Source organism: Panthera onca, chromosome C2, assembly GCF_046562875.1.
Source record: "Panthera onca isolate mPanOnc1 chromosome C2, mPanOnc1 haplotype 2, whole genome shotgun sequence".
NCBI lineage: Eukaryota > Metazoa > Chordata > Mammalia > Carnivora > Felidae > Panthera > Panthera onca.
In genome coordinates, this window is record NC_138347.1 from 151,488,096 (window position 1) to 151,512,170 (window position 24,075).

General features: G+C 48.1%; 1 protein-coding gene across 1 annotated transcript; it reads right to left on the reverse strand.

Annotated features, from left to right (window-relative positions):
* Window positions 1–14,250: 14,250 nt before the first annotated feature.
* CCR8 (C-C motif chemokine receptor 8) lies at window positions 14,251–20,127 on the reverse strand. Its single transcript, XM_060638293.3, has 2 exons — window positions 20,051–20,127; window positions 14,251–15,609 (listed from the first exon to the last, which is right to left on the reverse strand). The coding sequence occupies exon 2, from the start codon at window positions 15,577–15,579 to the stop codon at window positions 14,512–14,514; it is 1,068 nt and encodes a 355-aa protein (XP_060494276.1). The 5' UTR covers window positions 15,580–15,609; window positions 20,051–20,127; the 3' UTR covers window positions 14,251–14,511.
* Between the last annotated feature and the right edge of the window lie 3,948 nt (window positions 20,128–24,075).

The window sequence follows — 24,075 nt, forward strand, 5'->3', positions numbered from 1 at the left end:
CAGTGCAGAGCCCAGCGTGGGACTTGAACTCGCAACCATGAGATCAAGACTTGAGCTGAGATCAAAAGTCAGACGCTCAGCTACCTGGGTCACCCAGGTGCCCCTGAAACTTCTTTTTAAAGGAACAGCTACATTTTCCCCCAGAGGGCAAGGGTTTCTACTTTTGAGAAACAGAGTGGATTGGTGTATTTCAGAGACTGCTGTTGGCCACTCTGGGAATGGGGGCCCAGAGTGAAAGCCTCCTGCCCGCTGGCCGCCCTACCACCAGCAGGTGGGCTTGGTTCCGGGCTCAGAAGTGGGCTGGCTTTCAAGCGTGGTACGTGCCTGCCAGCTTTTCCTCCTCGGTATCTGTTCCCGCCACACTCCCAACCCTGGAATCCAGAGTCCTGCCCCGCCCCCCAGCCCCTCCAAACCCCCTCCCATGTTCTTGGAGATTGGGAAATGTATGAGATAATGTGGAAGAAGCATTACCCATTAGCAGATGAGGAGGGTTTTGGAGCAATACTTAATGGCAGAACTTGGAGCAGTGAGTTAAAAAATAGAAGAAAAATATATGGTGAAAACATGGTGTGTGACCTGAGTTCAAGACAAGGTCATTGGGGCGCCTGGGTGGCTCAGGTGTTTGGGCGTCCGACTCTTGATTTCGGCTCAGGTCATGATCCCAGGGTCTTGAGATCAAGCCCCGTGTCGGGCTCTGCGCTAGGTGTGGAGTCTGCTTAAGATTCTCTCTCTTTCTCCCTCGGCCCCTCTCCCCAGCTCGTGCTCTCCCTCTCAAAAAACAAAAAAAAAAATAAAAAAATTCCAAAAACGAGGCCATTAACATCAGGCATAGCTTTCCTGACTTGTTTGCAGTCGGCGGAAGGTGATTTTTGCTTCTATGACCTAACATCCCCCAGTTACACAGTAAGTCTCCCAAACCCCATCTGGCCCCTTTTGCTGAGTTGGGTGTTAAGATTTCATGATGCTTGGGGCACCTGGGTGGCTCAGTCGGTTGAGCGGCCGACTTCGGCTCGGGTCATGATCTCACACTCCGTGAGTTTGAGCCCCGCGTCGGGCTCTGTGCTGATAGCTCGGAGCCTGGAGCCTGCTTCGGATTCTGTGTCTCCCTCTGTCTCTGCCCCTCCCCTGCTCATGCTCTGTGTCTCTCTGTCTCAAAAATAAATAAAAACATTTTTTTTTAATTTAAAAAAAGAAAAAGATTTCATGATGTTTTCCCATCCCGATGACTGTAGTCACTCTCTATCCAGGTTACATAACACCCTCTTAAAGTTTTATTCACAAGTTTTATTGACATCTGGAGTTTCCACCATCCAAGAAGGAAAAGGCTGGCATAAGCATGGGAAACTGGATGGGAGAGACAGAATCTGCTCCCAAGGCAGCTTTGGTTCCCTGCCCCCCAGGCCTGGAGGAGACGAGCCTTCCAGGGCCTTCCAGGGCCTTCCAGGGCCATGCACCTGTGTCACTTCCTTCAGGACAAGGTCGCTGGAAGGGTGAAGAGTCCATAGTGAGTTGTCCCCCCATGCTTCTGGGAAAACCCGCTCAGGGAGACTTTTCCTGTCTGCCTGGAGCCAGAGCTGTTTCTGGAAATGTCTAGATTCCCTTTACTGTTGTCAAAGCAACGAGCCCCCTTTTGCCCTTGGAAGCCGGGAGGGGGTCAAGAGGGGAGACATGATGCACGTGGCAGGCCACAGTCCCCTCCCCTCTGATGTGGAAAATATTGAGGTTAGGAGCCCACAGTCAAGAAAGAATTCTTTTTTTTTTTTTTTTTTTAATAAATTTCTTTAAATTCAAGTTAGTTCACATACAGTGTGGTACTGGTTTCAGGAGTAGAATTTAGTGATTCATCTCTGACTCACAACACTGAGCGCTCATCCCAACAAGTGCCCTCCTTCATGCCCATCCCCCATTCAGCCCCTCCCCCCACCCTCCTCCCCTCCAGCAGCCGTGTTTGTTCTCTGTATCTAAGAGTCTCTTAGGATTTGTCTCTCTCTCCATTTTTTATCGTATCTTTCCTTCCCTTTCCCTATGTTGTGTGTCTTCAATTCCACATACTTCTTGGGACGCTTTCGGTGAGAAAAGATGGTTTTACTAAAGCCTGGGGACAGGACTGGTGGGCATAAAGAGCGGCGCTGGGATCACGAGGAAGAGTCGACTATAGACTTGAGAGTTGGGGGAGGCACAGACAAGGGGAAGTTTCCAGACAGGCTTTTCATAAGCTACAGAAGACCTAGGGGGTCCTGGAGGCCCAGTCAGCCTCGAGCCAAGGCTGTTCTTCCCCCTCGCAAAGCGTTACCAAAGAGTGAGGGGTTCCTGGAGAGACATGCCTGCCTCGGCTGTTTGCCAGTGGGTTGCAGGTTATAAGGAAATGTAATGACATCTCCGTGTCTTTTGCCTTTGTTCTTCACATCACCTTCCATCTTCTTGAGCCTCTTTACAGCCAGTGGCCTCTCAGAGAGGTGAATGGGTGTTACGATGGTTCCATGGCATAGCCCGTGGAGGCTCCTCTCCATTTGAACGTCCCCTCCCATCCCAAACGGTCTGAAAGAACATTCTTCAGAATCTCCAAGGGCCCGGTGCTGTCCTCAGCAGTGGCAGAAATCATCCTCTGTGCCTGGTCTTGAAGATGGGCACAAACGCGCAGGGGGAGAAAAAGATTCTAATGGCTTTCCCAGAGGCTCTGGCAAAGAGAATGGTCCTGTTGCTGTTTCGGGCTTCGCCAAGAGAGAAATACCTTTCTTCCTCCCGTGCCAGTGATAAAATCATGAACTGGGGTTTGTGAGCAAATGGCTATGAAAGAATTCTTAAAAAGATCTTTTTTAATGTTTATTTATTTCTGAGACAGAGAGAGACAGAGCATGAGCGGGGCAGGGGCGGAAAGAGAGGGGGACACAGAATCCGAAGCAGGCTCCAGGCTCCGAGCTGTCAGCACAGAGCCCGATGCGGGGCTCGAACTCACAAACCGTGAGATCATGACCTGAGCAGAAGTCGGTAGCTCAACCGACTGAGCCACCCAGGCGCCCCAAGAAAGAATTCTTGAGACGTCTTTGGTGCAAAAAGGTGATTTTATTTAGGCCCGGAGACAGGACCCGTGGGCAGAAAGAGCGGTGCTGGGGTTGTGAGGAGTGACTGATTACATGCTTGCAAGTCTGTGGAGGGCAGGGGGACAGAGACAGAGTTGGTTTCCAAGGACTTTCTGGATGCTGATATAGCCATTGTTAAGATAGAGTTGCCTTTAGTTTTTAATGACGTGGCAACATTAAGGCATCAAGGCAGCCATAGACTTCTTGAGGAGGGTCACACGCTGTGGGTCTCTGGCATCTTTCAGTGGGCTGCAAGCTGTAAAGGGACTTAATTTAAGCTACAGTGTTCGGGCCTTTGTTTCCCTCATCACCTGCAGCCTCACCACTGAGTGGAGGATGACCGGGCTAGGAGACAGAGCAATGCGGTACAGCTATTCATGGGCTGGTCTCCGAGAAAGCAGTGAAACAGTAGGCTGTGTGTGTGTGTGTGTGTGTGTGTGTGTGTGTGCATGGAGTGCCCCTGCAGAGTGGGAGTCCTGGGATTCTACTCCAAGGGCCGAGATATCAGGGGCAACGGAAGAAAGAAGCTGTAAAGCAAACCCAGGCTCTGTGGCATTCCGTGTTGAACCATCCCGTGGGAGCCACAAACCTCTCCCTCAACATTGCCACGAACCGTTTCCCCGTCTTCTGCACCCATCGAGCCCCTCTTGCTTTCCTGCCATCTTCCCAGGGAGGAAACGGAAACTACATTTTGGCTACAAGTTCACAAACACAAGCACCTGTTTTCTCCCGGTCCCTGCCCAGCCTGAATTGCCCACAGGGGTGAGTGGGACCCACCCACACTTTGTGAACTGTCGAGTGGCCCTACCCACGCGTGGCGAGTTATCTCCGTCTTTGGCAGGACGGCCCTGTCAGTAAACAAGTATTCCCTGTGAGATGGTGAGTTTTACGGGTCAGCTTGACTAGGGTTATAATTCCCAGTTATTCAGTCCACCCTAATCTAGGAGTTTCTGGGCAGGTAAATGTTCATCACACCTACGATCAGTGCACTGTAAGCAAAGGAGGTTATCTTCAATGATCCGAGTGGGCCTGATGTAATCAGCTGGAAGCCTTGAGAACAGAACCAAGGCTGCCCTAAGGATGAAGCAATCCTGCCCCAGGACGATAGCTTTAGTTCCTCCCCAAAGTTCCCAGCCTTGATGGTCTGCCCCGTGGATTTGGGACTTCCCAGCATCACCATTGCTTAAGCCAATTCCTTGAAATAAATCTATTCTATCCATCTATCTATGCATTGATATTATATATATAATAGCTATGTTGATTAATATATTAATATAGTATTTTATACTATACGTATACATGTATATGTAAATACATGTTTCTCTGGAGAACTCTGACCAATACACCTGGCTTCCCCTCCTTGCAGGACAGAGACTGTGTCCTCCTCCTCCCCGTGTGTCCTTGAGACCCCACGGAGGGAGAGTGCTAGTATGAAGAGAAGGTGGCCTTTGGGAGCAGGCCAGGCCACCGGCATCCGATCCTGGCTGTGTCACCTGCTAGCTGTGTATTCACCGCAGCTTCCCCGTTTCTCAAATCGGAGATAGAAGTACCTACCTCCCAGGACTGCAGTAAAGATCAAATGAAATCACGTGTATGTAAGTGTTAAGTAAGAGGCTAATTAAACGTAGGGAATTATCATTTCAGTGGGGGCCCAGTAATTATTTGCAGGCTTAGGTCGTTACAGGCACGTTGGCTGGTGTTCCCTAAGTCAGGGGTGGCCAAACATAGCTCATCAGCATCCCACGTAGATTGTTAATGTTTGAACCCATAACCCATCTTCAAGCTTGTCACCTTGTCCTTGGATGAAAAAGGAACATCTGAGATTGGCCCATGAGAAGAGCAAAAGTAGAAAGTCCTGGGGCACCTGGGTGGCTCAGTCAGTCAAGCGCCTGACTTCGGCTCAGGTCATGATCTCACGGTCCATGGGTTCGAGCCCCGTGTCGGGCTCTGTGCTGACAGCTCAGAGCCTAGAGACTGCTTCGGATTCCGTGTCTCCCTCTCTCTCTGCTCCTTCCCCATTCTTACTCTGTCTGTCTCTCCCTTTCTTAAAAATAAATAAACATTTTTTCAAAAAAGTAGAAGGTCCTCTTTGCAATCGGGATTGCTACACGAGCCCTTATTTTCCATCATAACCCATGGAATAACTCCACACCCACTCACTCCTCACTTGGACCCAGGCAAGGAAACAGACCTCTTGAAGGTGATGCTCATGGTTCCTGTAAAGACCACATCGACACTGTCGTGTGTCGTCATGAAAAACAGTGGTGCCAGGGTGGGTTAAGTGTCAGACTCTTGGCTGGGGTCAGGTCATGATCTCACAGTTCATGAGTTCAAGCCCTGCGTCGGGCTCCTCGCTGATGGTACGAAGCCTGCTTGGGATTCTCTCTCTCCCTTTCTCTCTCTCTGCCCCTCCCTGCTTGTGCTCTCTTCTCTGTCTCTCCTCTCTCTCTCTCTCTCTCTCTCTCTCTCTCTCAAACAAACAAAAAACAGTGGCATCTATCATAGTGCCCAGATAATCCACTATGGATATCCTGCGGGGACAGATGAAGGGAGAAAAGGAAAGAAATAGTCACCCGGGGTTTCACTTCGCACAGCCAGGTGCTGGTGAGGCGAAATGCTGGAGGTTCCCCGCCATCCGGGATCGGATTCTTGCCTCCCTCGTGCGCAGCCGAGAAGTGACAGAAACACACATGCAAGAGACAAGCGACGTCTGAAGCGAGTTGCACCTGCTTAGGAGGGAATGAGCTGTTGGACGTGGCAGAAGGCTTTCACTCCACCGCCAGCCTCAACTCAAAGTCTGCTGAATCCGGCTTTCCCTCCTGGGTGAGAGCCCCGACTCCCAATCCCGCACTTGTAGCCACGTGCCCTCAGGCACGTGACCACCGGGGGCGTCTGCGTCTTCACCTGTAAGATGGGGAAAATGCAGTATCTCCTCCTAAGAGTTTTCGTGAGCAATTAATGCAACCAAACTCCCGGCGCCGGGTCTGGCACGCGCAAGGACTGAAGGTGCGGACTTTTCGGCCTCATCACTTTTAAAATCCGCTGCAGTTTCCACTGCTCTTTAGGAGGCTCGGGGATCAGAGATGAGGTCCCTAAATAGGGTGGGTCGCTGAGGGGGCAGGTGGAGTCACACTTCTCTGGGGAGTCCGTAGAATGACGTTTATGTTCCTCTGGGCAGCAGTCACCGAGGACCTGCTGGGAGCAGCCACGGACTCACCAGCTGGCCTCGGGCCCCCTCCCTCCTCTTCGGCCAAGAAAAAGCCCATTCGAGCTGCCGGCTGGGAGGGTCCCCCGGCCTCACCCAGATGGGCCCTCCAGGAGGATCCCAGGCTCTCACAGGCAGACGCACTTCTCTGAGTCACCGTGAAAGATGCCATCCTCAAAGCCGGGGTCTCCCCCTCTGTGACCCCGGGGAAAGAGGTGGGAGTCTTCTACCATTTGGACGAGAGAGGAGAGCTGGGACAGGGGAGGGGACCTCAGGCCGGAGACTGACCCTCGGGGTGGTGCGTGTCTCCAGGGCAGAAGGCACCTGACCCAGAGGGGGGGGCCTCAGGATACCCCACTGCCCTAGCTTCCCACCTGCACCTCTTGGAATGGCCCCACACACCTCTGAGGGAGGGGAGCAGCTTCCGGGGAGGAGAAGAGTTTAGCTGCGTGAGGAGCGGACCACGGGATGCCACGCTTTCTATCGACCGAGTAACACCCACTAATCGGCAATGCACTGATTTGGGGCCGCTCCGGGGATTAGCCGATGAAAATCCTTCCCGTAAGATAAGCAAACCCGTCCCCTCCTGTGACTGCCAAGGTCTGAGATTTAGGTGGGATTTTCCTCTACAGTGTCATCTCCAAGGGAAATGGGGAGGGTCTCGAAGACTTCATCCGAGCGATGACTTCTGATGACTTCATCATCTGATGACTTCATCAGATCGGGTGAAGCCTCCAGTCACTCATCCAACACCTGCAGTTGCGCTGCGAATCTCAGAGCAGGATTTCTCACGACAGGTTAGATGTATACGATCTGAGGTCTCCCAGGGCCACCTGGGTGGCTCAGTCCGTTGAGCGTCTGACTTCAGCTCAGGTCGTGATCTTGCGTTTCCCGAGTTGGAGCCCCGCATCAGGCTCGCTGCTGTCCGTGTGGAGAGCCTGCTTAGGATCCTCTGTCTCCCTCTCTCTCTTCGCCCCTCCCCTGCTCACCCTCTCTAGCTCAAAAATGAATAAACGTGAACAACAACAACCAGATGTCTTCCAGTGATGTCCTCCGTCCCTTCTAAGCTTCTGCCCTTTTCCATTTGTGCTCCTTCAACCCGCTGGGGAAACCTCAGCTCAAACTGACTGCTAGGGGGGAGCATGAGTGCCGTCCCCAGCAGGTTCTGGCTCCTGGCCTCTGGGACAGTAGGATATGTGGCTGGTGGTGTTATTCTCATTTTACAGACTCAAAAACTGATGCTCAGAGCAGGGAAGGGACAAGCAGCCAGAAGTGCAGTGGAATAATGGGAAGGAGTTGTGGACAATGAATTCAAATTCTGCACAACCATCTACTTGCTGGCAAAAGAGCCCCCCCCCCCCCCAACCCCGCAGGAGGGCAGGGAGGATTGGAGATCATTACCAGGCCTTTCCCCAGACTTAAGAGGCTGCCTGTCAGCGCGCCTGGGTGGCTCAGTCGGTTGAGAATCCGACTTCAGCTCAGGTCACGATCTCGTGGTTTGTGAGTTCGAGCCCCGCGTCGGGCTCTGTGCTGACAGCTCGGAGCCTGGAACCTGCTTCGGATTCTGTGTCTCCCTCTCTCTCTCTCAAAAATAAATAGATATTAAAAAAATTATGTATTTCTCTCGCCATCTGTGTAGGTAAGAAAGGGCATATACATGTAACTGTGAGTCAATAACCCAGCCAGGAAAAAAATAGCAACTGTGTAAGCACAGGGAGGACTGACTGGCACCAGTGAATAGGAACTCTAACCAGGTAGAAGATACCAAAAGGTGTTGCCATATCATGAATTATCCAGAATTCCTGGCAGGAGGGCTGGGCACTTGCCTCTGGTTTTCTCCTCTGTCTGCTAGAAAAGGGAGTCTCTGGTTGAGCCTCTGGTTGTAATGTGGCAGGAAGGAGGCATAATAAAGCAGGTGGCCGGCCAAGGTGGGCCATCTCAAGAGTGAAGCCTGGAGGGCCTGGGGGAGCAGGACAGGGAAGAGGCAGGCAGAAGACTGTGTGTGTCTTTGAATCGTGTACCAGCCGTCTCACCAGGAGCCTCGAGGTTTAACCAGGCCGCAAGTTCCCACGTGCAAGTAGGCATCCTTCCAACATGCAAATCTGACCACGGCCCTGTCCTACCCGTGACTCTTCTGGATAAAGCCCGAATTCTTTAACACGACAGCTCAGTCCCCGGGCTTGCTTTCCGATCGGCTCCCCTGCCGCCCTTCCCTACCACGAAACATTTCTGCTTCTGCAGTCCTGGAAACCTGACACGGTCTCTCTCATCTCCGGACATTGGTAGTTGCTCTGCCTGGTGAAAGCAGGCGCAAGTATTAAATACATGCATGAATTAACGAGTCAGATCCGGGTAGCATCAGGCGCAGTCTGCCCCCTGTTTTTGGACTTTTCGGGTTTCCAGCCACTTGCAGTCCAGTGTAAGGATTATTCCCTCCCCAGTGCCGGCTGGAGCCCCACCATGATGGAGCTTTATAACGAACTCATGGAGAAGACAGTGGATGGGTCATGGACAAGGCTATCGGGTTCCTGGTGCTTTGTGCAGTCTCTTAAAGGGCGGACCTTGGTAGGACTGCTAACGCTGTCCCTAGTAAGTTTGAACCCCTATATCAAGATCACTTACCCTGGGCTGGAAGGGGGGCTTTAATAATGCAGAACTGTTGGCAAAACTTAGCTTATGTGTGGGCATTTTCCTCAAGGTGCTCTGTGCCCCAGAAAATCTCCCACCTCTCTGGTGTGGCATGCATTAGCCTGAGAGTCAGGTACAAGGCAGTCTGAACATGATGATCCTAGACTCACGTGGCGTTAGGCTAGGAAAGGACCTTGGCGGGCACCTAGTTCAACTTGCTCATTTTACAGGTGAGAACAGTGAGGCCTTGAGGGGAGACACAGTGAGGTTTGGGCAGAGCCTGCACTAGAATCAGGAATCCTGCCTCCTGGTTCCATGCTGTCTCTTTCCCGTGTGCAGTCACTCCTGCAGTCTCCTTATACCCACCCACTGAATCCTGTAGACGAGACAGGTGCAGCACAAATGAGGAAGTGGCAAGGGGCAGTGCCTTCACCCTGGCACAGCCAGCCAGGGTCACCAGGGTGATGATCAACAGTGACCAGGAAGAGAGTAAAACACTTGGGCATCTGTGTATGAGGACCAGGGGTCCTCACTTTGTCTTGTTTCAGGAACCCACTCCTTTATTCATGGAACAAATGTATATATTTTGAGTTCATTTATTTTGAGAGAGAGATAGTACAAACAGGGCAGGGGCAGAGAGAGAGAGAGAGAGAGAGAGAGAGAGAGAGAGAGAGAACCCCAAGCAGGCTCCACACTGTCAGCACAGAACCTGACTCAGGGCTCACACCCACGAGGCCTCGAGATCGTGACCTGAGCCGAAACCAAGAGTCGGGCGCGTAACCGATTGAGCCACCCTGGCGCCCCTCGTTCAACAACTATCAATCAAACACATATAATCACACTTTCTGGCATCAATGTAAGAAATCACTCTAGGAAAAGAGGACTTACGAAGCACTGGGATGACAGTATGACGAAAGTTCTACAAAGACACAGACTACCAGGAAATTGCTGCTTGGTTCTAATTCAACTGGAATTTCAGGGTCTGGACATTCAGAATGAGGAGCTAGTCTTTTGTTATTAGCGACCTAACATAATAACGGAACTCACGGGATGTTCAAAGTAAAGCAAATTTGCGTCTACAGCAGGAGAAGGAAGCACACTTCTCATGTTTTTCAGAAGTTACACGCTTTGGAGGAGCGGTGTGGCTATCCTCAGCACAGATTTAAACATTTCAAGATAAAGCTGTCCGGACGCTTTCCTAAAATGAGTAGGTTGCCCTCCAGGCATATATTTGCAATATGGTCAATATGATGGGTGTCAATTTTGCCGAATGAGCCACCTGTAATTGAAATTATGTTGTTAACTTGGAAAAGAAAAGAAAAAAAAATTGCTCTGAAATCGGAAAGCAACGTTTGGTATACTTTTAATATGTATTGCAGAATATTCTATCTGAAGGCTATTTTTAGATTTTATACATATTAGGCATCCTCATGGTACTAAAACCCTGTCTGTAGAAAGAGGAAAAGAAACAAAACCCCAAATAATTTCTGTTTACAAGAGAGAAACTAAGTATAAGCAAATAGTTTGAAGGAAAAGAGAACACACACGATAATTAAAAGAAAGCTGCTATGACTGTATTAATGCTGAGCATCGCAGACTTTCAGTCAAGGAGTATTGTTGGAGGAAAAGACACATTTAATGATGACAAAAGAGGGCGCCTGGCTGGCTCCGGAGGAAGGAGCACATGATTCTTGATCTTGGGGGTCGTGAGTTAGAGCCCCACCTTGGGTGTAGAGATTATAAGTAAATAAACAAACAAACAAATAAACTCTTTTAAAAAGGTTAAAAAAGTCAATTCAATAGAAAGATGTATAAATCTGGGCACTTGGCTGACTCAAGTCTGTTGAGCGTCAGACTCTTGATTTCAGCTCATATCATGATCCCAGGGTCAAGGGATCAATCCCTGCTTAAGATTCTCTCTCGCTCGCTCTCGCTCTCGCTTCCTCTGCCCCCCTCCACCTCTCCCGTGCTCGTGCTCTCTCTAAAATAAAAAACAAAAAATAAAAAAAAAGGACTTAAGAAAGGTATACGGATCTTCTATTTGTGTGCACCGAATAGCATAGCTTCAAGATATATGCAGCAATACTAAACAGGATTAAAATGAAAAATAAACCGGCAATCACAGTTAGAGATTTTAGTGTACCTTTCACAGTGACTCGTAGAACAAGCAAACAGAAAAACTCAGCCGAATGGAGACTTGACCAATCTGGTTAACCAGCTCCAGGCAACAACCACACGATATACCCATTCTTTTCACGTGTACGTGGCACATTTGCGTAATAAACCACGTTCTGAGTCGCAAAACAATTCGCAACACATTTCAGAAAAGGAGCATCTGGCAGCTCAGTCGGTTGAGCGTCAGACTCTTGATTTCGTCTAGGTCCTGATCCCCAGGGTCCTGGGATCCACGCCGCCTCTACAGGGAAGCCCGCCTGGATTCTCCCTCTCTCTCCCTCTGCCCCTCCCACGCTTGTGTGCGCTCTCTCTCTCTCAAAATAAATAAACATTAAAAAATTTTTCAGGGTGGCTTGGTCGGTTGGGCGTCCAACTTCGGCTCAGGTCCTGATCTCGCAGTCGGTGAGTTCGAGCCCCGCGTCGGGCTCTGTGCTGACAGCTCAGAGCCTGGAGCCTGTTTCGGATTCTGTGTCTCCCTCTCTCTCTGATCCTCCCCCGTTCATGCTCTGTCTCTGCCTGTCTCAAAAATAAATAAACGTTAAAAAAATTTTTTTTTTAAATAAAAAAAAGAATAAATTTTTCAAAAACCCGAATGTACACCTATGTATTCTGGAGTCAAACTAGAAACTAAAGCATAAAGAAATCCCTATATGTTTGGAAATTTTCAATTAATTTTTTAAAGTTTGTGTATTTATTTTGAGAGAGAGAGAGAGCACGCGCACTCGTGAGTAGGAGAGGGGCAGAGAGAGGGAGAGGGAGAATCCCAAGCAGGCTCGTCGCTAACAGCATGGAGCCTGATGGGGGGTGGGGCTCTATCCCACCAACCATGAGATCACGACCCGAGCCAAAATCAAGCGTTGGAGGCTCAACTGACTGAGCCACCCAGGAGACCCTAACTTAATCTCTGAACAACTCATGATAAAAGGAATTCACAGTGGAAAGTGGAAAATAATTTAAATTGAAAATCGGTGAAAATCTGTTGTATGAAAATGTGTGGGATGCCGTGTAAGTGGTGCTGAGAGGAAATTTTCCGGCTTTAATGGCATCTTTCAAAACTGAACAAAGGTTGGAGCACCTGGGTGGCCCAGTCGGTTAAGTGTCCAAGTCTTGATTTTGGCTCAGTCGGGCTCCGTGCTTGGTGTGGAGCCTGCTTAAGAGTCTGTCTCCCTCTGCCCCTCTCCCCCACTTGTGCTCTCTCTTCTCTTTCTCTTTCAAAAAGAAAAAAAAAAAAAAAAAGAACAAAGGTGGATAATCAGTGATCTAAGATTACATTTCAAAAAGCTGGAATAAAAGAGAAATCAGGGGCGCCTGGGTGGCGCAGTCGGTTAAGCGTCCGACTTCAGCCAGGTCACGATCTCGCGGTCCGTGAGTTTGAGCCCCGCGTCGGGCTCTGGGCTGACGGCTCGGAGCCTGGAGCCTGTTTCCGATTCTGTGTCTCCCTCTCTCTCTGCCCCTCCCCCGTTCATGCTCTGTCTCTCTCTGTCCCAAAAATAAATAAAAAACGTTGGAAAAAAAAAAATTAAAAAAAAAAAAAAAAAAGAGAGAGAGAAATCAAACCTAAGGAAAGCAGGTAAGATAAAGCTAAGAGTAGAAATCAGTGTAAAGACAAAACCAGAAGATCAACAAAGCCAAAAGCTGGCTCTTTGAAAAGATTGATAAAATTGATAAACCTCATAAGACTGATCAGGAAAAAAAAAAAAAAAAAAGAGGGAAAATACAAACTGCCGATAATAGGAATGGAAAAAAAAAGGACATTACTTCATATTCTCGTGTATCAAAAATACTATAAGAAGATATTAGGAACAACTACATGCTAATTTGACAATTTAAGCTGGGAAAATGCCTTAAAAAGCACAACTTTCCAGAACGGAGACCAAGCAAAACCAGAAAACCTGAATAAACTTTACCTGCCGAAGAGACCGAACTTATCATGTGAGATCTTCCTACAGAGAAATTGCAGATGATCTCACGAATGGGCCTCGCCAAGCAAACCTTGAAGGGGGACATCACGCCCAATATTTTACACAAACTCTTTCAGAGAGTAGTGGAAAAAGGAGCACTTCCCCACACATCTTTTGGAGGCCACATCTGACCAGGACACTTTTTTTTTTTTATTAAAGCATAATTAACATACAGTGTCATATTAGATTCAAGCGTACCATATAATAATTCAAGAGTTCTATACATTACTCAGTGCTCCTCATGAAAAGTGTAGTCACCACCTGTCACCAAACAATGCTACCAACTGTATTTCTTAGGCTGTGCTTTTTATCTCTGGAACTTGTTGATTTCACAACTGGAGGCTTTTACCCCTTAGTCCTCTTTATCTGTTTCTTTCACCCATCCACTCACCCACCGACCTCTCCTCTGACTGCCAGCGGTTTGTTCTCTGTATTTAAGAATCTGGTTTTGTTTGTTTGTTTGTGTCTTTTTTCTTTGTTCATTTGTTCTGTTTCTTAAATGCCACATATGGGTGAAATCACATGGTATTTGTTTTTCTATCTCTGACTTATTTCACTTAGCATAATACCTCTAGGTCCATCCATGTTGTTGTAGATCAGACCAGGATATTTTATTTTATTTTATTTTATTTTATTTTGAGAGAATGCATGCACACGGCAGGGGAGGGGTAGCCAGAGAGGGAGAGAGAGAATCCCAAGCAGGCTCCACACTCAGCACAGAGCCCGACTCAGGGCTCGATCTCACAAACTGTGAGATAATGATCTGAGCTGAAAACAAGAGTTGGAGGCTCAACCAACCGAGCCACCCAGGCGCCCCACGACCAGGACATTTTATAAGGAAAATTATAGGGCAATATTTCTTATGAACACAGACACAAAAATCCTGAGAATCCAATTATTTATTAAAAGGATCATGACCAAGAGGTCATTTTTTTCCAGGTAAAATGCAGGTTGATTTAAGATAAGCAAATCAAACAATGTAGTTCACCAAATTAGCAGAATAATAGAGGAAAACTGTAGGTTCACCTTAATAGATAAGAAAAAGCATTTGATAAAACTTAAATGGATATATGATACAGACTCAACAAAAACTAAGAAAAAAAATCCCAAAGTTAACATTATGCTTAAAAAAAAATTTTTTTTAATGTTTATTTATTTTTGAGAAAGAGACAGAGTGTGAGTGGGGGAGGGGCAGAGAGAGAGAGGGAGACACAGAATCCGAAGCAGGCTGCAGGCTCCGAGCTGTCAGCACAGAGCCCGACTCGGGGCTCGAACTCACACACCGTGAGATCACGACCTGAGTCGAAGCCAGACGCTCAACCTACTGCACCGCCCAGGCGTCCCCGTGACCCCGGTTCTCAGAGTCTCCCTTCACATAGCCTCAGACTCTAGCTTGAAATCACTTGTGTCCCCTAAAGGAAGAGCAGGGAGGAAGGCAGAGGCCTGCTTCCGGGCCCCCTCCTCACAAAATGTAGTCTATACTGGAGGATCGCAAGGGGTTCTGGCAAGAGGAGGAGGACCTGTCCCAGCCCTGCCTGGGGATTCGTCTTCCTGCGTAGAGGAGGATGTGGCCGCAGCTCTTCTGGAATATTTCTGAGAGGTGTTTCTTGAACTTCTCGCCCATGAAAGCGTAGATCACAGGGTTCACGCAGCAGTGAGTGAAGGAGATGGTTTCTGTGACATGGGTGGCATAAATGAGCCGCTGGCTCAGGACACATCCGTCCAAGATCTTCATGTTGAACAGGGACGTGAGGAAGAGGACCACGTTGAACGGGACCCAGAAGAGCAAAGAAGCGACCACGACAATGAGCACCAGCTTGATGGCCTTGGTCTTGTTGTGGTTTGGGCAACTCTTCAGTTGGTGCAGGATGCTCACGTAGCAGAAGATAAGGATGGTGAATGGGACCAGCAGACCTAAGATGTTAATCTCAAAGTAGATGAAGATCTTCCACTTCAGAGTCTGCTGACTGTAAGACGAGTAACACTGTAGAACGCCGTCTTCGGAGGCCACTTGGTACAATACCAGGAGCGGGCTGGTGACCGCGACGGCAATCAGCCACATGACCAGACTCAGGGCTGTGCCCGTTCTGGCCGTCCTCACTGTCATGGCGTACACAGCGTGGACAACTGCCAGGTACCTGTCCACACTCATGAGGGTGATGAAGAACATGCCGCTGAAGAAGCCGATGTAATAGAAACCGGAGACCAGCTTGCACATTGCAGTCCCAAACACCCACTGGTCCAGCTGATAGTGGGTCTGGAAGGGGAAGGTGAAGACAAAAAGCAGGTCCGACAGGGCCAGGTTCAAGAGGTATATGTCTGTGATGCTCCTCAGCCTCTTGCAGGTGACAAGGACCAGGATGACCAGGCTGTTCCCCAGAAGACTGAATACAAACAGGACACAGTAGAAGATGGCAAGTAACAACTTGTTATCTCTTTGGATAAGTTCCCCGTCGCAGGGGCTTGACGAGATATCGGGATAGTAGTCGTCAGTTACTGTTGTCACATTGGGCTCCAGGGTGTAATCCATCGAGGCGGGAGGACCAGGTCAAAGAGGCACCTAGGAGAGATTCGTTCCTTAAAAATATTTTCATTTACAAAATGCAGTCTGAATTGTAACCATCGCTGCCCCTGCCCCATTCAGATGTTGAAGCCCTGAAGTCCTGTTAGGGACTGAACATTTGTGTCCTCCCCAAATGCATATGTTGAAGCCCTACCCCGCCTCGTGATGGTATTAAGCAGTGGGTTCTTTGGGAAGTAACTGGATTAAATGAGGTCGTGAGGGTAGAGCCCTGGTGAATGGCGTGAATGCCCTTCGAAGAATCACGAGCCCGCTTGCTTCTCTCTGCTCTCAGCCATGAGATCCAAGGAGGACTTGGCTGTCCGCAGCCCGGAAGAGGGTTCTCACCTGAGTTTGCATTTCCCAGCCTCTAGAACGGTGAGAAACAAATTCCTGTTGTTTACAAACCACCCCTCTATGGTTTTCTGTTATAATAGCCCCGAACTGGCCAAGACACCACCAATGTCATCTTTGGAGATGAGCCATTAAGGCGATAATTATAGTTCAGCGATATCATAAAGGTGGGGCCCTAACCCATAGGCCTGGTGTCCTTATACGAAGAAGAGGCACCCAGGCACTCGAGCCGTCTCTCTCTTTCTCTCTCTTCGTGCACGGGGAAAAGACCGTGTGAGGGCACACCAAGAAGCTGGCTGGTTGCAAGCCAGGAAGAGAGGTCTCCCCGGCAACCAACCCTGATCTTGGTCCTCTCACCTCCGGGACCATGACGAGAGTAATTTCTGTTGTTTAAGCTTTGGAAGTACGTGGAAGGCAGGCGTCCTGAGGCACAAGCTAGAAAAAGCCGAGGCTGCCTTGAGCGGACTGTTGGTGGAAATTCGGATAGTAAAGGTGACCATGCCAAGGGCTCAGCAGGAAGGGAGGAGGCTGGAGAGAGAGCTTCCCTCACCTCAGAGAACACACGTATCATCGTGAACAGAAAACGGGTAGAAGTTGGCTCTTGTGGATGGTAGAACTTGCGAACAATAAGACTGGATGTTTGGCTGGGGGCAGCCTGGACTCTCTGTGCAGCTTCCGGTAAAATGGTAAGGGAGAGAGGTAAGCTGAAGGAGTTGTTAAAGAGGAATCAGAGCCTGAAGATTTGGAAAACTCTCAGCCCGTCCATAGGGCAAAAATGAGGAATGGTTTCTGGAGAGCACGCCTCAGGTGTGGCTGGGCAATCACCCCACACAGAGATCACCCGCGGAGTCAACCAGCCGTTTCACCAGCAGCCATGGGTAGAGACACTGCCAGTTTGGACACAAGCTGCAGAGACAGAACAAAAGAAAACCAACCCCCTTGGACTTCTAAGATTCTACGGGTTAGGACAAGAGAGCCATGTGCCTGTGAGTACATTTTATCCTTCAAGAAAAGGGAGGGACGTCCCTGAAGATGGAGAAGTCATCAGGCCACCTGCCCCGATGGAGGGCCAGGGCTGTTTGGAGGCCAACCCCGCCCAGTGCCATGGGGGGGGGGGGGGGGGTGAGGCCACAGCCTGGGGCCCTGAGATGACGCTGCCACCTGGTGGGCAGGGAGGGCAGAGCGCCCAAAGGAGATTATTCTTGAGCCTTACAACTTTTGGGCTGGCCTGGGACGCGCCATCTCGCTATTCTTTCTGATTTGTTCCCTGCGGAATGGGACCGTCTGTCCTATGCCTGTCCCACCACTGCCTTTTAGAAGCGCATAACTTGTCTGGTTTCATAGGTTCACAGCGGGACAGTTTTGTCTCAGGATGAATCACACCCCTCGTTTCTCCCATACCTGATCTGGATGATATCCAGGTAAGACTTTGGATCTAGAAATGAGGCTGGAATGGGTTAAGGCTTTGGGAGCTGTTGGAGTGGAGTGACTGTATTCTGTGCGTGAGAAGGACATGAATTTTGGGAAGCCAGAGGGCAGGATGTTAAGGGCTGAATTGTATCCCCGTATGTTGAAGCCCTAATTCCCTCTGTGATGATATGTGGAGACAGGGCTTCAGGAGGTAACTAAGGTTAAATGATGTTGTAAGGGCCGGGTCCTGATCTGTTTGCACTGGTGACCTTATAAGAAGAGGAAGAAAGACCTCTCTCTTCCTCAGTTCATGCCCAGAGAAAAGGTCATACATGAGGACACACAGAAGGTTGGCTGTTTGCAAGCCAGGAAGGGGCTTTTACCAGGAACTCAATATGTCGGCACCTTGACCTTAGACTTCGGCCCTCCAGAACAGTGAGGAAATAAACTTCTGCCGTTCGAGCCACCCCAGACTGTGCTATATTGTTACAGCAGGCCAGAACGACTTGGGAGCTGTCAATATTTTCTGTCCAAATTTTCTGTAAACCTAAAGCTTCTCTAAAAAATAAGGTCTATTAACATGTTTCAAAAATTGAAAACTGCCTCAGCTGACCAATACGGGGGGTGGGATTAGCTGGGCTCAGAAATGCCAAAATTTATGAAGAAAATTTAAATACCTATCATGCCGCCACCCAGAATAAGCAATTGCTAACATATTGCCAGGTTTCCTTTTGGTTCTTTTTTTTCCCTTTCTTTCCTTCCTTCCTTCCTTCCTTTCTTCCTTCTTTCTTTCCTTCTTTCCTTCCTTCCTTCTTTCCTTCCTTCCTTCTTTCCTTCCTTCCTTCCTTCCTCCTTTCCTTCCTTCTTTCCTTCCTTCCTTCTTCCTTCTTTCCTTCCTTCCTTCCTTCCTTCCTTCCTTCCTTCCTTCTTTCCTTTCTTCCTTCTTCCTTCTTTCCTTCCTTCCTTCCTTCCTTCCTTCCTTCCTTCCTTCCTCCCTTCTTTCCTTCCTCCCTCCCTTCCTTCCAGGCTGCTTGCCTAATGCAATAGTGATGAAACTAAAGCTCCCTTTAACTGCACAACGAGTCCCCACACCCTGGGGGCAATTACTGAAACCAGTATGGTATGGCTCATTCTGAATAGTTTCCCCCTGTACTTTTACAGACTTAAATGCACCCATAAATAATATATAATATTGTTTTGTGCTCCCTGTTGACTTACACAAATGGTGTCCTTTCTCTCATTACTTATCTTGCTTTTCTTCTCCCAGCTCTGTTGTTCTAGAAAGGTAGCCACGCTATTCTAAAAAGTTCAGTTCCTTCTGTTTACTGCTTTTATAAGCACCATACGTAACTATTTTAAAAGTCCAACAGAAAAAGATCATCGAAACCATACCAGCCACAAAAATTACTAAGATTTCTAAGAATAAATGTGATAAAAACTGCAATTCAGTTATGTAAAATATTGTAAAATTTTGTTGAAGGGTAACAAAGAAGACATGATTAAAAGGGAAACGTATGCTCTGTTTATGCGAGGGAAGACCCAACAATGAAAACGTGATAATTCTCAGCCTGATAGATACATTCAAGGAACTTGCAATTTAGACATTATCTTTCCAAGGTGTTTGGCTGCGGAACATTCAGACCCCCCTGTCCACTAGGCCACCTTTCTATCATTTGAAATGCTAACCAAGGTAGCCATTTTTAAAGATATTAATTTCATTTAAGTATGTACCCCCAAATAAATTTAAAAACATACTTTCTGAAGTATGAGGCTGGGCCTTTTTTGTGGTGGCTAGTATCTCTCAAAGTAACAGTCTCTCCTCCTACATCTTCCTTCCTACTTGTCTTGCAGTTATTTAAAAAAATTTTTTTTTCAGTTTGGCATCCTTCTGTTCTGCTCTCTGAATATCCTAGAGTAAGAGGGGGCCTCAACTCATTCCTTCCCCAGGTCCTTCCTGCTGACCCCCCAATCCACACTTCCCCCACACTCTCTCATCGGTAAAATCCACGCGAAGTTTTAAGAATGTCCACCATTTATCACAGGGGGCCAGGCGTTTCAGACGCATGACTTCGTTTATTTCTCTTGAATCCCTGTGAAACAGGCACTCAGACCTCCTTTCTGTTTCTGGAGTTCGGGTTGTATCTGAATCTCAGAGAGCATCAGTCCATTGACTAACGTCACAGAGAGGAAGACCATAGAGCCAGGCCTCAAAAATGCATCTCCTCCAAACCCTTCATCCCTTCCATATCTTTCTATTTTGTGGGGAGAGTAAAAACCCTCCAGTCTTTTGGAGTTCAGGCCACCTGACTTCCAAGTTCTAGACTATTTTGTACCCGAGTGGTGGTTGTCTGACAGAAGCCTTGTAGCCAGCAAAATTACAGCCTCCTCCCAGATGCCTGGTGGTAAGAGGTATTTTCTTATCTACCTTCCCACTCTTCTGACTCCCTCCTACTGTCCTGCAGAGAAAACGGCATGGCTTGCCTCCCTCAGTCAGAGCCAGAGGCAGCTGCTAAGACATCTGCAGGTTTGCGGACCCAGGACATGCATAGATGAAAAAACGACTCACCTCCCATGCCCAGCTTCTGAAAGCTTGGCCCTCCCTTTGCTTTTCTCCCAAGGACATAAAAGAGTCCTTGCCTAATATCCTTCTTCCCCGGGGATGTTTATCAATACATACCTTAATTTGAGCCTTTGTTCTGGAGATTTCAGTGCTGCTATTTCCTTCTTTGTAGAACCTGCCTCGTGTGTGTGCAGCTCAGTGAACAAGAGCTCCTCTGGAGGAAGGTGTCTTATCTATCTGTGGTGAGTGGCAGAATAGGGGTGGACTTACCATCCCAACAGTGACTTAAAAAGATCTCACCCAAGAGCACATAAGAGATGACAGATTAGCATATGAAAATATGCTCAACACATTATGTCATCAGGGAATTAGAACAGCAGTGAGGTACCCCTCCGTAATTGCTAGAAGGGCCAAAATCCCAAACACTGACCACACCAGATGCTAGAGAAGATGCGGAGGAATTCTCATTTCTCGCGGGGCGGGGGATGCAAAATGGTCCTGCCACGTGGGAAGATGGTTCGGCAATTTTTTCTGAAAGAAGGTTGGCAATTTTTCATGAAGCTAGAATAGGTTTATCATATCCTCCAGTAATCGTGTTCCTGGGTATTTACCCACATGAGCTGAAAACACATCCTCCCCCCCCAAAACCTGAGCATATGAATTTATAGCAGCTTTATTTCATAACTGCCAAAAGTTGGAAGCCACCAAGATGTCCTTCAATCGAGGAATGGATAAAAGCTGTGGTAATGTGCACGATGGAATATTATTCAGTGATTAAAAAAAAAAAAGAAGAACCATCAGGCCACACACACACAAAGACACCTCATGCATATATTGCTACGTGAAAGAAACTCATCTGAAAAGGCTACATCTGAAATGATTCCGACTAGGTGACATTCTGGCGAAGGCAACACTGCAGAGACCGTAAAAAAAGATGGGCAGTTTTCAGGGGCTCCCGGGGAGGGGGGTGAAAAGGTGAAGCGCAGGACATTTTTAGGGGGGTGAAACTATTTGCTATGAAACCGTAGTGGTGGATACATGTCATTACGCGTTTGTCAAAAACCAGAGACTGTACAACTCAGAGTGAGCCCTGACATAAACCGTGGACTTCGGGTGATAACAATCTATCGATGTTGACATAATCAGTTATAACACATGTACCAATCCTAATGCAAGATGTGAATAATAGAAGAAAGCGTGCAGGGTGGGCAGGTGGTATTATGGACTGAATTATGTACCCCCCAAATTCAAGTGCCGACACCCTCACCCCCAGCGTGATGGGATTTGCCTTTAGAGATGCAATTAAAGTAAAATTAGGTCATAAGGATGGGTCTCTGATCTGGTAAGACCGGTGTTCCTATAAGAAGACGAAGATGAGCACTTGGCCGTCAGTCAGTAGAGCGTGCGACCTTGGTCTTAGGGTCAGGAGTTCTGCCCCTCCCCTGCTGGCCCTTGCTCGCTCCCTAAAAACTGAATAACTAACTAACTAACTAACTAACTAACTAACTAAATAAATAAATAAATAAAATAAGATGGCAATTTTAGCATTCTTTTGAAGTTGTATAATTTCTACCTGCACCTGCTTTCCTTCACAGCACATAGCACGCACAAGTGTAGTAGGTACGTGTGTGTATATGCATATATATTGGAATTTCAGTGGTAGCAGAGACAATTTCTGAGAGTCATTCCATTACTTCCATGCTGTACGTTGAAAATATGATCATTATTGAGTGTTCCCTCTTTTCATCCTACGGTGAGCAGAGTAATAATGTGAAGGCCATGTTGCTCATGTCTGTCAACATCCTTTCTTTAGATGAGTCTTTAGATCAAGGGACATCCGTCTAACTCCCATTCCGTGCATTCCCGGTTGGGCCGCCAAGGCCACTGATGCAACGCGCACACACACGTACACACACCAGTACAAGGAAGGATGGCTCCTTGACTCAGGTCTGATCAAGGAGGATGTTTCATTTTCTCATCCAGTCATGATTTATTTAAAGACTCACATCTTGAGCCCCGTGTGGAAACAAGAACATCTTTGAAGGATGAAACCAAGCAGGGGAAATTAGAACCAAGAAACAGAGAAAATATACAATTCTGACGAAATTGTTTCTGCTCCTGGAATGACAGTTGTGTGATTCATTAGTGTCCACACACACACCCCCAGCACCACCCTTTTAGGCATCGGCTAGTTTCCAGGGGGGTTTCTGGCACAACTAAAAGTGTAGATACTGATTCAATAGCTCTGGTTATCGAGTGCCTTTTATGTGCCAGTTCCTTTGTACATTTCATCCTCATTAGGTCTCATAAAGACTATGCACAAGAGTTATTCTCACTTCGGTTTGAGGAAACTGAAGCTCAGAGAACTGAGGCGGTGTAGCAGTGGTCACCCAAGTAGTTAACGGAAGGCTAGTCTTGAAATTCAGGTCCAAGGGATTACAAAGCCTGAACCTTTAATTTCATCATCTTGAAAGTGGCAAATGTCAGAGCCCTTGGGTTCTGGCCTGTGTTGCTGGGTCAAAACTGAGCTTTAGGCTTTCAAAGTAAACTCTTTCAAAAAGCAAGCCTTTTGAGGCTCACCTTCAAGGAATTTCCCCTGGCCCAAGGGAGTGAACAGGCCCCCCAGATGTTGGGAGGGAGCTATAGAAGTTCTAGACACTCCCCACCTACAATCCATGCAAGGACGCAGTAGATTCCTCACATTCGTGGTCCCAGTGTTTCATGGGGCAAGCAGAGACCTGAAGGCACATGCTCATTCTTGTAACTCTCTCTTACCATGCAAATATGCCCCAGCTCATCGGCTGGAGGAGAATCAAGTTATTTCACGCATCTGGGTTAGTCAAGACCAACCCAGATCTGTCGGCCAACTCCATGAGTTCAGTGTGTAAGTGAGCCAATCCGAGATCAACGGGGCTGCCTCGCCGACCACCACAGATGTATGAGCAATAAACGCTTTGTCATTAATACCCGAGACTCCCCCCCACCATTGTTTGTTACACAGCATTGTTGTGCAAAAAAACTAACCGATACAAGCAGTCTTGCCAGATTGGGAGGCGGAGAAGCCTATTGTGACTGGACACATTCTTTGTGTGTAGAATGAGGATGATAGTTTCCTTCTGGAAGCTTGTGAGGAAGAAAGTGAGGTACCAGCAGGAAGGTGGAGCAGAGCACAGGTCGTCCTCTAATCCTCACTCTTGACTTTACCCCTCCTCCCGCGTTTTCACCCCAAATATGGAGTGGAGGCGAACAGGGGTATCCGGCATTCTGTTGGACACGGTAACTTGGGAGACACTTTGCACAAATGTGTGTTAAGGAAGTCAGAGAACATGCTAAGAACAGAGGGTGACAGGAAAACCACCAAGGCGACCAGGAAAGTCTCCGCTCGCTGCCTCCACCCTGCAATACAGCATCTGTGCAAAAGGGCACAGGAGCTCAGCTGAAAGTAATGTGGGAGCCTGAGAAAAAAATATAAAGTGTCTGCGAGAACCTTGGGGCCACCTTTTGGAAATCAACTTAAGGTAGTAATCTGAAATGCAGGAGGGAAAGTAAGCTATCTACAAAGATACAGTATGATATAATTAACAGTAGGAGCAACTTGGAGGGAAGGAAAGAAGAAAGGAAGGAAGGAAGGGAGGAAGGAAGGAAGGAAGGAAGGAGATTAGGGGCGCTTGGGTGGTTCAGTTGGTTAAATGTCCAACTCTTGATCAGGTGGTGATCTCACGGTTTGTGAATTCAAACCCCGCATAGGGCTCTGTGCGGACTGCACAGAGCCTGCTTGGGATTCTGTGTCTCCCTCTCTCTCTGCCCCGCCCCCCTCCGCTTTCTTTCTCTCTCCGTCTCTCTCTCTCTCTCTCTCTCTCTCTCTCTCTCTCTCTCAAAATAAATAAATAAACTTAAAAAAAGAGAAAAGAAACTAGATTGCTTCATTCTACTGCGGTACGTGCACAGATAGTCGTTGGAAGAGCACAATGTCAGGTGGAAAAAATACCCCGTGTTGCAAACTTGATCCTTTGCGCTTTCTTCCGCGCAGTGATGGCCAGAGGCATTTCGGGGACAGAACTGGGAAGTGATGAACAGTGTTTATTTCCCCCGGTTGAGATCACACCAGGAGGGCCACTCGCACGGGGCATCGTATCTTGCCT

Coding starts and splice junctions, on each gene's coding strand:
- CCR8 (XM_060638293.3), bottom strand. CDS start 15,579: ATGGATTACACCCTGGAGCCCAATGTGACAACAGTAACTGACGACTAC.